Genomic DNA, 15,508 nt, shown 5'->3' on the forward strand with positions numbered 1-15,508 from the left:
GAAAAATGTGTACGGAGATGCTGCTGTCGATCGCAGTACATTTAGTCGGTGGGCAAGCAGGTTACGTGATGAAAGCGGGCACGGCAATATTGAGGATTGTCGTCGCAGCGGCAGGCGTCGTACTGCACACACTCCAGACAATGTGCACAGAGTTAACGAATTGGTGGCTGCTGACAGACGCATGGTGACTGCTGACAGACGCATCACAGTGAACGAATTGTCACGCTATGTTGGGATAGGGAAAGGAAGTGTTTGCAGAATACTGAAAGTGTTAGTGTTAAAAAAGGTTTGTGCCAGGTGGGTTGCCACGATGTTGACAGTGGCTCACAAAGAAACAAGAAAAACGGTATGCGGCGAACTTTTGGAACAGTATGAGAATGGTGGAGATGAATTTCTTGGAAGAATTGTGACAGGTGATGAAACATGGCTCCATTAGCTTTCACCAGAGTCGAAGAAGCAGTCAATGGAGTGGCATCATGCAAATTCACCCGAGGAAAAAAAAATTCAAAACCACACCTTCTGCTAGAAAATTTATGGCTACGGTGTTTTTCGATTCCGAAGGACTTTTTCTTGTGGACATCGTGCCAAGTGGAACCACCATAAATTCTGATGCATATGTGACGACACTGAAGAAACATCAAGCTCGACTGAGTCGTGTTCGACCACATCGGCAAAAGCAGGATGTTTTTCTATCGCACGACAATGCACAGCCACATGTCAGTCAAAAAACCACGGAAGCAATCACAAAACTTGGATGGACAACACTGAAACGCCCGCCTTACAGTCGTGACCTGGCTCCATGTGACTATCATCTCTTTGGGAAACTGAAAGACTCTCTTCGTGGAACAAGGTTTGAAGATGATGACTCCCTTGTGAACGCTGACAAACAGTGGCTCCAACAGGTTGGTCCAGAATTTTGCCGTGAGGGTATACAGGCGCTTGTTCCAAGATGGCATAAGGCAGTTGAGAGGGATGGAAATTATGTGGAGAAATGAAAATATTGTTCCTAAAGGATGATCTACACACTGTAAAACTTTCAAACATGTAAAATAAAAGTTGGATTTTTAAAAAAATAGTCTGCATTTCTTTTGGAGTGACCCTCGTATAATATATTTACCTATCTATATTAAATTTTGCTTGATGGAACTAATTAATAAGATTTATTACTTTTGTGATAAGATTTACGATCTAAGAAAACAATTAACAATAATTTTTTGATAAAAAGAAATAACAGTTTTTATGAGGTGTCACAAAGCTCTTCCTCTCAGCGTCTTTGGTCTGTGCAGCAGATGCCTCAGTGGCCGGGCCGTACCAATGCGGAGGACAAACCCTCCAGCCGCAGCACTCGCTCACCTCGTACGAAATAAAATGATAACGACAAGAATCAAAACCCTGTGGAAAACATGAAATATATGGCATAATAGTCAATTAAAGAAATTTGTCATTACCGGTGATTGCACTAGTGGCAGGAGTCAAATTGCTAGTGCCAATATTTCGTATCATTACACGGTTCCAGAAGTGAGTGAGACCACGAGACGTAGGAAAGTGGGATGGTATGGCAAATGGATTTGGGTGACACAGCACTAGGAGTGTTGCCTCTCTTCGTCTACCCCAGGTGGGGCACCGGCTCCCACTCGTGGTGATCTTCAGTCACGCACTTGCCTTCACGCCACGTGTTGTCAGCTTTGAGACGTCGCCGTGTGTGGTGGGCAATGCACAGTACGGCAAACGTGGCATCTTAATGGACTCGAACAGACCCACAAACGGCAGATGAGTCTCCCATTTCCTCGGCACCTTGTGACACGTTACGGTGCTGACATTTTGTATGTCGCCAGTGGAAGGGCAAGTTTGTGGCCAGATTTCTGGGTCACCTCACATTTGTAACACTGTGTCACGCTTTCACTGTGTCTCGTAGGCTTTTGTATATCTCGATAAATTTGAAGTATTGGAGAGGATTGTGAAGAAACTTCTAGTTCGACTGAGAACCCCGAAGTGTAGGCTTGTAGGAGGCAGTGGTGAAGTATATCAGAATGTAGAGGAAAACGAGCAGTAGAAAGAAAATATGATCTGTATTTCGAATATATGTAGATAGTGGGTGACAATATACTAATCAAACAGAGCTTTTAAGTACTGCCCATGAATTTGATAAAGGTCAGAAAAATGTAGAACATGAAAGAATCAGAAATTTGATTTAGTTAATTAGATAACTAAAGCAGCATTATCGAGTGAAGATTGTCGATAACTGAGTTCTGCCCCCTACCCCTATTACAGTATAGATGCCGTAGTGTGACCCAGAATTATACTTCTCCTTAACTAGTAACTCATATATTTCTGAAATTTTGAGTGATGATAAATATTCTTATGAATGTTCTCACGATTTGTGCTAGTTTTTCATTCTCATCCTAAAAAACTGTCATGGACAGAGTTCCTCATAAAAATTTCCGCTTTATGAGATTTATGTACTGTTTATTATCTTATACTCAAAGCAGATCACCACCGGTCGCAAGGACGCCGACGACACCGTCACCTCGATACCACCTGCAAGACTCGTCGCCACCCCCGCTGTCGTACCAACAGTCGGCGACCACTTTCGTGCACAGCTATGCAAAACCTTCGATCAAGCAAGAGGATTCGCCAAAGCAGGTATACTGTGTGGCCTTCAGATGTATTTTGTTTCTTAAATTTGCTGTGTGATCCTTTGAAAAAGAAAAGTATTTCCTTTATTTGCTTGTAAACAGTTGGTTGCTAGTTGATAGGAATATAATGGGAGGAGGGGGGCGGGGGGAAACAGTTATTAATATGTCTAGGGATTGAAAGGAGATTATTTATTCAGGAGACAGAAAATTCAGTTCCCCAGCAGTTTTCAAGGAAATACTATGATAGCTAGCATCTACACTCTTGTAAAGGAAAGCCACTGCTACTGAAATGTTAATTGCTAAAAGTAGTACTGATCACGCTGCTGAGCCATCCTGCGGGACACGATAAGTTGTGTGTAAACCTAACTCTGTGTTTGTGTATTTTACTTTTATGTCAGTGTTTGTCCGGTTCTGTGCTGTTCGCTGTATGTTGTGATACTTCATTTGAATAACTCCTTACATACCTTATGGATCAAAATTAATTAATCAATTAATTTAATTAAAATATTCTAAGTGATCACAGAGACCATTGTCTTATCCATAAAGTAATGTGTGTGGTGCCCTTAGCTTACTACACTTGCCAAATAAAGCAGTTTTGCTGTCACTGAGACGTGGAAAGTTGTACGACCACTACCTGTCTCACAAGAGATTAGTCGTATTAAATGTTCTCGGTGCACGTGTCACATTAATTCTCTATGCAAATCCAATCTTATGACAGGATCCACTGTTATCCTCGTTAGTAAAACGACCAACTGCCGTAAAGGTAACTGTCTTGTACAGATGTAAAGCATGTAGTGTTGTGTACTGTATAGGACCTACTTCTGTACCGTCTCTAAATATCAGGTGCCTACTTCCGCCCATTGCAGAATGAATCCTTTAGTTAAAGTTGTTGGCACAATACAACACAATATCGACAAATGACACGCCTCCTCTTATATAAAGGAATATTGAGCAAATTGTACACATCTTAAGCAGACACGGGATTAAAACTTCCTTTCAGCCACCTACGAAAATCTGAGATACGTCATGTATAGGACCAGTAAACCACCGATTCTTTAAAAAGTTGAACTGCCTTGTGTAGAACATCTTCAGACATCTTATTACTTTACAAATGAGTTAACATTTAATATTAAACTTCTGTGATGTAAGTGATAATAATAATATAAATAAATAAATAAATAATCTAGTGAAAAAGGGCTCTAAAAAGCATACCTTAAGAGCTATGAGGACTTGCTCACCTTTGCTGATGTGAAACACATCTCTTCTACTGAACAAGTGCTCATAGCTCTTAATGTATACATTTTAGAGCCCATATTTGCCGGACCTTTTTGCTCTGAACCATCGTTCCTGTAATACCTCTGAATATTGACCGTTTCTCATGGGACACGCTGTGTGTAGATACTTTCGGCAAATATTGTCGGTAGTAAAAAATAATAAATGTCACCATATCTGATGTCGAAGTTCGACTGTGTGAACGGCGAGAATGTAATAAGTGATAAACTTCTTTCTTTTCATCATTTCGTGGCTGTTGCAAGCGAGAAAAGAATTTTGTAAATTTTGAAATTTTTGAAATTGTGTGTAAAGTTTGTTGGAAATCGCTAAGTGCTTTCATTCCCGTATGCTGTAAGAATATACTCTGTGTATCTGTATACTGTCAAGTTATGCTGGCTAAGGACAAACACACTGTTTCTAAATGTAATACTTGTTGTAGTGTGTTAAATTTTAAACATAAGATTACGTTTCTTAACGAGTAGACAGACAGGCCAACTCTCCCGATTTAAGCGGGAGACTCCCGATTTTTCCTTCTTCCTCCCGATCTTCCGAACGTGAAGAACGATCTCCCGATTTTCAGAGCAGTTTCAGTACTTTCCTTACTATTTGAAAATCCTGCCCCTTTGATATATCAGTGGATGCCAATGTACGGCTGCTACTCGTCTATGTTAACTTGGAAGATTCGTGCAGTGGCTGTCGGGAGTGGCAGTAGGCGTAGCTTGCGCTTCGTATCTACGAGGAAGTAAGGAACTTATCGTTGGCAGCTTTCGGAGACAAATGAATATCTTTCAACCGGTGCCAATTTCCTCCACTTCTGGTAGCATCAGTGCAATCGTAAAATTACTGTGGACAAGGAGTAGTCGACAGTTGTTCCTAGCAAAGTGACTAGCGTTGTTCTTTCTACAAGGAAATGTTGCCAAGTTGGGGGATTTCCTCGTAAATTTAGGGGAATTAAGCTGCCTGGGGGAAATTAGAGGGATAAATGTTTCGGGAGGGGGGGGGGGGGGGTGTATTTAGGTTTACTACCCGCCCCTCCAGTCGACAAGACAGTGTGACAAATTATTCAGGGAAATTTGAAGTGCAATATAGGGGGAAACTAAATAATTGTTTGTCAAGATGCAAATTGTTTCAAGCAAATGTTCTTTAGCCATCAGGGGGACGTCAATCAGCACGACTGCCTTCGTTGTAGCTTTGCTTTTTACAAAGATATGAACAGCGGTATGACTTTTTTAAATGGTACCTTGTATTTTTTATTTGGTAATTCATTTCCTCTCAAAAGGTCTATTCAAAAATGTACCGCAGTGTACCAGTCACTGAAACACAACCTTATTAATTACATAAAACAACATTGACTTTGAGCCTAAGATCACATACTTGTCCACTTGCTGGAGTTCTCAGAAAACAAATGAAAACCAAGTAAAAACATAACACAAAATTAACTTTGACTCTCCTGTGCCATTGCCAAAGAGTAGAACATTCAAAGGTTCTCAAAGTGTTGACCCTGGACACCGATGTACTGTTGCACTTGTTGAATGAAAGAATTATTTACTGCTTCCAGTGATGGCTGCTGAAGAGAATTATAAGCAAGCACGATGTGGTCCTGCGTGTCCTCTGAAGTTGTTGGAATATCGCGATAGACGTCTTTAATGCATCCCCAAAGAAAAAAGTCCAGAGGGTGTAAATCAGGAGACCTAGCAGGCCAAGTAACTGTTCCTCCTTGACCAATCCATCTGGCAGGATACCTTCGGTTCAGAACATGAGGCGCACACATGGCATTATGTGCTGGACATGCATCGTGTTGATACCAGATAAGCATTCTGCTTCTTAGCGGCACTTCACCAGAAGAAGAGGAAGAACTCATCTTAGGAACTTGGCATACGCTGTACGATTTAGACTTCCGTTGATGAAATAAGGGCCAATAATTGTAGTTCCAAACATCCTTCACGAGACATTAACTCTCGAATGACACTGATGTTTCACCTGTCTAAGCCATCGTGGGTTGTCGCTGGACCAGTAATGCATGTTTCTTGTATTTACCTGTCCTTTGATTGAGAAGGAACATTCATTGGTAAATAGAAGATTGGAGAAGAAATTCGGGTTGGTGAGGATTTGCTGCTGTGCCCACTGACAGAACTGTACATGATTCTGGAAATCATTCCCGTGCAATTCTCAAAGTAGGTGTACATGGTAAGGATGGAACTGGTGACGTGTAACAATCCAATGTACACTGGTTTTAGGAATGCCAAACTCGTGTTCAAGCTGTCGTGTGCTTACGTGTGGATTCATAGCAACAGAAGTAGGAACAGTAACTTCGGCAGCTTCACCTGTGGGACTGCTAGGATGATCGCGTTGTCGTGAGTCGAAACTTCCCGTTTCCCGAAACATCACAAGACGAGAAAACATCAGTCAGGAAGGTGGTTTCTTGTCGGGATATCGCTCTCTGTACAGTTCTGCCGCCTGCGTAGCATTTCGCCTACCTTCAACAATAACAATAAAAGAAGCTTTATGTTGATACAGTTTGTAGGAAGGACAGCCTTTAGCCTTTACTGTATTCCTACTCTACACAACAGTATTTAAAAGGACTAAACTACTCTTCAACTGACGATGGTTGACGGAATAACGGGTGTGCATTCTACTTATGTTTATATTTGTGCTATGTCAATGTCAGCACGTGGATGTGTTCTATTACCCCGAGTACCTGCACGAAGTGCTTGGAGCGACAACGTCAATGTTCTGTTATGTAATTAATAACGTTGTGTTTCAGTGAATGGTACACTGATAAATTTCTGAATAGATCCTTAGGAGCGGAAAGGAATTAGCGAATAAAAGATACAGGGTGCTATTTTAAAAAGTCATACCGCTGTTCATATCTTTGTAAGAAGCAAAGCTACAACGAAGGTAATCATGCTGATTGATGTCCCCCTGACGGCTAAAGAACATTTGCTTGAAACATTTTGTTAATTCGCATCTGGACAAACAGTTATTTAGTGTGGTCAAAATAAATGGGACACCATGTGTATTGAATATACATATTATGGCTGACATTGTACGCAGTGAAAAACCATTAATCCACAGTATGATATATTTAACTCTCAGTATATTCCTACAGTCTCAATTTGTCATGTCTATTTGTCAACTGATGTTAACATATCGATGTATCTTATATGTTAATGTCACTTTATGAATAAATGTGACAAATACAGGTCGCAGAAATATACTGACTGTTAATTATGTCATACTGTGTTAATGCTTTTTCACTGTGCACATTGTCAGCCATACTATGTATCTTCTATACGTGATATGATGACTGGTTTATAAGACCAGAAATATGTTTTTGCGACGACGACATGTGACAGACAGGTCACATATATTTTAATGTTTCAACTTGCACTGGAGAATGGTTCACAAGCTGAAATCATAATAATGTAAAATAAATGAACAGTTAACGACCAAATGACAGAAATTTCTTTCAGAAAGTTCTATATGACTGTGGTCCCCCATGAAGGAAAGAGTATGATTTTTATTCCAGAACCGGTGAACCCAGCGTTCCTTCACAGTTGCTAAATATGCATGGGAATTCGATATACTTTCTGATTTCCCCCCTCTCCCAAAGTGCCCCTCTTCATTTCGTCCTGCCCCATTTTCTGCCTCTGTCCATCTACTCCAACTTTCTCTCCGATCTTGAACTTTGTTTATTGTTATCGCAAATTCAGAATCCTTCACAGTATTTTAATCTAAGCTCATAAACCATAAATACATTTCTGTTTTCTATGAAAATAGAGTACAATGAAGAAACAAAACAGCACATTGTAATGTAGTCAGTTTTTGTGTGAATGTAATGCAAAAGAATATGTACGGGTGAAACAATTTTTCTCATGATTTAAGCGCCCTGCTGCCATAGTTAAAACCTACGGCGAGGAAGAAAAGAAAACTGCACATTTTCACCGCGGAGCACAACACAACATTTTCTTTCTGGCATATGGTTAACAGAAAACCTGTACATTATTGATTAAAAATATATAGCCTAAGCCCATATGGATGGCTTTGGTAACAATGTTTCCTGTTTATGTATCCCATATATTTAGATGTTCTAAGGTGGCGCTCTGGTAGGTATATAAAAATATGTGCGTATTTGAATGCAGCATTGTGTCAAAAATTCCAAGCAATCAGTGAAGAACTGTCAGAGATTTAAGATTTTGTACAAACATGTACATTTTTAGTTATATAGTCGATTGTCTAATAGGTAGAGAAACACGACGGTAACTCCGACTCACACTAGCGACGGTGTCTGTCGTAGAACACAGTCGCTCATCAAACTGTAACAGTAGTCCGAGCGTTCGTATGCAAGACCGCCCTCTCTGTGTTCGGCAGTACCCGCCCGCAGTGACGGTGAAGACGGAGCCGGCGGATGTGGACCGGCTGGTGTCGCAGGTGCCGCACATTCCCCACCAACACCCCCACCACCAGCCGCCACCGCAGCCGCAGCAGCAGCTCCTCTACCAGCCGAAGGCGGAGCCCCACTCTGGACAACCGCCACCCAGCTGCAAGTACCACCCGGGGGTAAGGCGAGCGTGTCGCACTGCATGTCAGGGCATGGCAGTTCGAGAATGTGTGTAGTCGTATTCCTTAGTAGAGTTTCGGTTTATCGTGTCGATGAGAAAATAATGAACAGTTCTCAAAACCACAGCTTTTGTTACTAGTTAATACTATTTAAAGACATTCTGCAAAGGGAAGAGGAGGTAGATGAAGGTGAAATCGGAGATAGGATATGCAAGAACAATTTGACACGGTACTGAAAGAGGGAATCTCTTGTAGCTAATACGTATGTGGTTATCACTGAACCCTCAGCTAAATAAGTCACAGTCATAAAATACTGACATGTATCATTTACAGAAGAATGGAAAAGTTTGTTTGTAGAGACCAGTCTTGGAGCTTAAGAGCTTGCCGACCTCGTCGATTATGAGTTTGGTTTCTGAAGAAATATAGGAACGTGCAGGGCAAGTTAAACAAATGCAGACCTACATCTGTGTCAGTTGAAATTCTGAATAAAGTACGGAGAGCAAAAGATTATCTACAACCTTTACAGGAACCGGACTACAGTTGTAAGACTCAAAGGATGTGAAGAGGTAGCAATGGTTGAGAAGGGAGTGAGAAAGAGTTATAGGCTGTTCCCCATATTGTTCAATCTGTATATTACACAAGCAGTGAAGGAAAGAAGGATAAATTTGGAATGGCTGTTGAAGTTCAGGGAGAAGAAGTAAAAACTTAGAGGTTTGCTGATAACATTGTAATTCTGTCAGAGGCAGCAGAGCATGGATGATATCTTGAAAAGAAGATATAAGATGATCGACAACAAAAGTAAAACAAGCGTGATGGATTGTAGTTAAATAAGGTGATGCTGAGAGAGTTAAATAAGGTGATGCTGTGGGAATTAGATCAGGAAGTGGAACGCTAAAAGTAGCAGATCAGTTTTGCTATTTGGGCAGCAAATGCAGATTGGTATATAAGTTTAAATGTTTTGGCACAATTTTTTGAAAGTTTTTATCATATAGAAGTAAAAGGTGGACAATAAAAAGTACTGAGAAGAGGAGAATAGAAGCTTTAGAAATACTGTTTTACCAAAGAATGCTGAAGATTGGGTGGGTAGATTGAGTTACTGATTTAGAGGTATTATGTTGAATTGGGAAGGGAAGAGCTTTTTGTTACAATTCGACTAAAATAAAGATATCAGTTGATAATGGCACACCCGGAGGCATTAAGGAATTACAGTAGGTCTAGAGGGCAGTAGTTGTGTCGAGATAAATTGCACGAGACAGCTGGCAGACCACAACAACAACACAATTAATACTGTTTGTTCATAAAATACTGGGGGACTGACGTCTTCACACATTCGAGCAATTCAAATTGAGGTGCCGGAGTGCTTAAGGAAAAATGTCATTAATTCTCACTTGTAAATGTTCAACAATCCGAGTTTCTTATTTGCGCAAGTATTGTCTCGGTTAGTAGGATTGGTTCAGTGTAAACATGTTAAAAACGAGAGAAATATTTACATTCTTTTTAATGGAAAATGTACACAGCTGAACATACTCGTTCCCACAAAAAGTGTTCCATTACGAACGATGACAGAAACGCATGGGAATGTTCTCCTTAAACCCAGTGTGATACTACAGAAATCGGGACACAGTTCCAGTCAAAAAATTCACCTCAAACATATATCCGTGTTATGAAAGGGGGAGGGGGGAAGCAAAGTTGAACTGTTCTGTAACTTTGCATCTTGTACGGTTGAAGTGATAGTGAGGATATTGTGTTTTATATAATTTTGATCTCATTCTCTGTAGGAAATGTGTGAGTGATGTATATTGTACTAGCACACAGCTGGCAATTAAACTTGTAACACAGTGAAGACTGCATACAAAATTGCAACCTAGTGAAGACGGTGTGTGACAGACATAAAAAAGGCACAGCGTGCGAGTATCGAATTGACGATTTCAGGAGAGCCGTATTTTATGCCGCGCGAGATGTGTGCGGTTCCTCGGTACGAGTGCTCGACGCGATGTACATTTCGATCACTCGGGCGTCGAGGATCGTACAGTTGTGACGCGTACCTCGAGTAGGGAAGTGGGCCGGTACGTGGCAGTAGGAGTACCCAGTGTGATGGCACCGGCTGCTGCTGGCTACACGACACATTCACCTTCATTTCGCGTAGCCAGTAATTTTTGTGGTGGCCGTTAAATTTTTAACAAGTACTGTGCTGTACCATCGAGGTCTCTGTGACGGTACCTTTCGAGAAGATAACCTGCGACGACACGTTGCTCGTGCCGTCCCGATCTGCCTCGGTGCTGGAAGTGTTCGACTGTCGCCTCGACCAGAATGTTTTAAACGTGCCTCACTCGTCAAATAAATGTCCGATCACGAGTTGCCGAGAGACTGGTGCTTCAGCACTTCGCAGCCATTCGGTCAGTGAACTCTAATGTAGAGTGACACAGAGTGACGTACACGCTATCCCACTGTACCCTTTACCCACATAGAGGAAAATTTTGTTAAAAATTATATCCGTGTTGGTGTGGTTGCAGAGCAACCTTCTATTGTTACTATTTAAAAAAAAAACAGTTGTAGGTTGCACAGTGTTCTGAATTAACTCGAGAATGACTCATTTTGCACGGATAAGGCATCCTCAGGTTATCTGAAAATATAAGGGAACGAAAACATTACAGTAAATGTGGCGTGGTCCTTTCTGGATTGTTGTAAAATCAAAATAAGCTTCAAAATTCAATCGAATAAAATTATATACACAAACATAATGTAACATTGAAATATCAGAAATTTTCTGCCAAAAAGCATTTGTCAAGAAGGCAGACACCGAATAAAATGTAGTAAAAGGCAACCTGAATGGAAACAAATATTAAACATCAATGAAATACAATCACGGGGATAAGGCACAAGTAGAGGACGAAGGTGAAACTGAAAAATGAGTAGTACCTCGCAGAGGCGCGACAGGCACAGCAGGGCAGAACGGGACCTCGCACGCAAACTCTTAATGTAAGTGTATGCTAAAACTGCCCCGGAGGCCTGTCTGTATGCATTTAGTGTATACGTACGAACGACAGGAGGTCGTGCAAAATATTGGGCTAGTAGTAATGACAGTTGCCACGTGGCACTGCCTTCGAGTGTGCAGTGTAATAACAGTGGGCATAAAATTCAGATAGTAATGGATAAATTAAGAAATAAATAAAAATGTAATAGAGTATATGGGAATATACACAATGCAGATTGTGCTAGATCAAAAGCGTTGTGCAGAGGCACAGAAAACCCTTTTGCTCAAAAGCAGTGTGAAAGAATAATGAAATAAAATATGTAATAGCTAAAACGTAACAATGCTAAAAAGATAAAATACAACTGCATACACATGACAAGTGACCAAGATGCTGGTAATAAAAAGCTAAAACCAACAAATTGTTTAAAAATGGGAAACATAAAAACATGAGAGAACCTGGTTTTTGCCTGATAACTGGTTATTGAGTAACATATCTTTCGTATCGTGTGAACGTTTAACAATTTCTCTCTCTTCGAGCGGATTGAGCCTCTGTCCTTTGGGAGCGTGGAGCAAAACCCCTAAGTTCCCATCTATTGATATTGGGTGTTGTTAGAGGTGGTATACACTGTTCTTATATTTTGACCACTAAAGAGTTTAGCTGTAGCTTAGGACACATTCCCTAATATCCATTTTTCGGTTTCTCCTTCGTTCTCTGCTCGTGCCTGATCCCGGCGATTTTATTTCATTAATTTTTAATATTTTTTTTTTTTCTGTATAGGTTGCCTTTTAGTACATTTTATTCGATATCATGCCTTCTTGACTTTGCTTTTGACAGAAAATTTCTGATTTTTTCAACACAAGCTACATAATATTCCTCTATATAATTTTACTCGATCGGTTATTCGAGCTTATTTTGCTTTTTATGGCAGTCTGGAATAGGACCACACAGAATGTAATGTTATTGTCTTCATATTTTGAGGTAACCTGATGACACTGTGTCCAGGTGAAGTGTGTCATTCTCGAGTTAATAAAAAGCATTTTGCAAGCTGTGACTGTTTTTTATAGTAGAATTTTGTTATTCGCTACACTTCTTGGTGTTACAGTCTAATGGACAACAGTGTATTTTTTACAGTAGAGTTCATTTTATGCCCACGGATGTTCAACTCCACTGAATTTCTTGAAAGATCAATAGCTTTTGAGTATGTTAGCAAGATTGGGTGTCAGAGGAGTACCAGTGGTTTACTCGAGCTTCCGATTGCACCGAGATTCAGGCATCTGTGGCTGCAAACAACTTCTGTCTGTAGCAGTTCAGATTCTTGTGCTTCACCTCACTTTTGAGGCATGGGTCATTGTTTTGAAAACAGAACGTTTGTCTTTTATATTTCTTGAGACGTAGTCTGTTAGTGTTCCAATGACAGTCATTGGTAAGTACTTGTGTAATATATGTAGATGTAAATTTCACACTTTTCTTAAATTTTTCACAAGGGAGCAGCTTAGGACACGGTCAGCTGATTCGACTGATGATGTTTGGCAGGTCATTTGTGTACTACGAAAATGGAGAACTCTTAAAATACGTGTCCCACCCTTGCCTGGAAAAGAAACTCTTACAACTATTGCTTAAGCACCTATACCACCATTAACTACCTAAATCTTTTTCACAAATTATTTTTGACGTGGTTCATAAGTGACCTACCAAATGTGAGCCGAGTCGGTTTGCTGGGTCTGGGGCTTTCCCCATGTCAGTGGCAATGGCAGTTTGATGCAGTTATTGGTAAGTCTTTCTTCACATTTCCAGTTCCCCATCTGCCCTGATAATAAGGAATGTGAGCAGTCGTACTGTGTTAATTATGTATATTTTCCAAATGTGTACTTAAAAATTGTGTTACATGCACATTGCCTGTTATCTTCATTTTTTTAGCAGTGTCTTCTCATAATTTTAGTCTGAAGTGCAGAAATGAAGGAAACTATAGAGTTTCCACAGCAAAAATTCTGCAAATACTGCACTCTAAAATACTTGTAATTACTGTAATAACATGAAAGCTGAATCCTTAAACAGATATAGGAAAAAATGTCAATAGTGGTAGTAGTGTTGCATATTTTTTGCATATTTAAATTACTTCATAGACACACAATAACATCGTGGAAATGATAAATTGGTACTAACTGCATAAAGGGGAAACTGAGTCACATACAGAAACAGTGAAAAAAAAAAAAGAAAAAAGTTAAAATATTAATCTTCCGGACGAGGGCCTTTTTCCGAAATAGAAACTACACACAACTCACACATATGTGGGCACTGCCTCAGGGTGCTGGAGCTGGGAGGCAATACCCACATTTGAGAGTTGCATTTGTGTGAATGTGCGTTTGTGTGATTTCTATTTCAGGGGAAAGACCTCATTTGAAAGTTTTCACTATACATTTCTGCAATTCGAGACCACTTCTGTGTGGTGAGTAACGATTTGCTCTGTCCATACTGTATTTATTCCATCCAGCAATTCGTCTTGCTTGACAGTCATACAGTTTACTTACAAGCTGAGCCACCATATAAAAACTCTAGGTTTTACAGTCAGTTACTGTAGTGAGAGGTGCATAACGAGAACAACTGTGAATATTGAGCTAAGCACTGCTGTTTCCGTTGACTGATTACAGCAGAGAAGAAGGAAACTGGAGGAGTGCCTCACTGACATCACACTCGAGTCTGCCGCTTTTCTTTCCTCATCTTTACTGTCTCAGTTTGTCTGCATTTTCTGTGTGATTCTTAATTATTGTGTCCACTACCCTTCTCTATACATTGTTTGTACTGCATGTTATTTTCCTTAGGTTCCGTGTTTCCCCGATACACTAGTCGGAATCACCTCTGTCGACTTTATTCGAATACCTTATAACGGACAGTCGCTTTTTTTACCTATCTCTCAGTCCCAGATTTCAATTAACGTTTTGTTTCTGTCACCACCTCTTTGTGTTGCTTTACTATTTGGTTTTTATGTGAGGGCAAGTGTTCTAGTGATTTTAATGTGTAGTGTCTGCCCTCATTTACAATACGGGCCTAATACGGATTACACTTTAATTTAGTACGGCTTTTTAATTATTACTCACGAGTAACGGAAGTTTTTTTAATTCTGTAGTGTCGAACTCTCACCTCGTAAAGCTATTCGACCGACGTACAGGTATATTTCCAGAGTAGGTGCGCAATTCGTATTCTCTCTTCTACATTCGTATCTGAAAAAGTACATACAGTGTCACGTCGGGAGGTCAGGTCGAGCGCACGATTTCGAAGTAGCCGCACATTCAGCCGGCGAGAGGAGCCAGTTTTCGACGTACTCTGCCTCGCAGAGGGACGGGAACGGGGTCCGCTCCCGAGGAGAGGCAGAGTATTTTCAGAGGTAGCTGCGGAACGGGCCCCCCGTCCCTCTCGTCTCGTTCGGACGGCGACAGCTACAGCGGGGTTGCCACAGGTGCGCCCCGCGGACGACTCGCAGAACGTGCTGCTGAAGCAGCTGCTGCAGAACGCGGGCTGCGCGACGGGCGGCGCGGGCGCGGCCGGAGGCGGCTGCAGCCGGGCGCCCCCCGCAGCTCCCCTCCCCCCGACCTCCGCCTCCGCAGTGACCGTGCCGTCCCTGGAGCAGCAGCTGGCGCGGCCGGTGCCTCCGACGCCCTCGGCCCTGCTGCCTCCGCTGCTGGACGAGCGGGCGCGGCCGCCCCCGCCCCCGCAGGCGCAGCAGCGGGCCGCGGCACAGGCGCCCCGGCGTCCTGACGTAGGCATCGCTCTGCTCTCCTGTCGCACGCACGGTGTACTCGGTCTGGTCAAAGTGTGCTTTCTTTGCTCTGCACTCCACTCGGTACTAACACTGTAGCTACCACTTCCAGGTCTGCTTATCCACCTGTTATTTTTCTCATTTCTTTTTACGGTTCTCGATGTGTAGACAGTGTAGTGAAGCCACCTTCTTTTATGTACTTTCACTTTTATTTTTGGGTGTGATTGTCCTCGTAAACATTATTTTTATTTTTTGTGTCAGACGTTTGCAGTCGATTTAAAATTCTTCAAGCGAACAGAGAACAAATGAAA

The 15,508-nt window shown here is 41.4% G+C and overlaps 1 protein-coding gene across 1 annotated transcript in view; it reads left to right on the forward strand.

Annotated features, from left to right (window-relative positions):
• The window catches only part of LOC126109551 (histone-lysine N-methyltransferase 2C-like), a 417,507-nt gene that overhangs the window by 288,111 nt on the left and 113,888 nt on the right, over positions 1 to 15,508 (forward strand). The window contains exons 56-58 of the mRNA XM_049914567.1: positions 2,487 to 2,643; positions 8,280 to 8,468; positions 14,898 to 15,197. Of these exons, the coding sequence (XP_049770524.1) occupies positions 2,487 to 2,643; positions 8,280 to 8,468; positions 14,898 to 15,197 (646 nt within the window). The remainder of the gene's footprint in view (positions 1 to 2,486; positions 2,644 to 8,279; positions 8,469 to 14,897; positions 15,198 to 15,508) is intronic.

Source organism: Schistocerca cancellata, chromosome 12 (assembly GCF_023864275.1).
Source record: "Schistocerca cancellata isolate TAMUIC-IGC-003103 chromosome 12, iqSchCanc2.1, whole genome shotgun sequence".
NCBI lineage: Eukaryota > Metazoa > Arthropoda > Insecta > Orthoptera > Acrididae > Schistocerca > Schistocerca cancellata.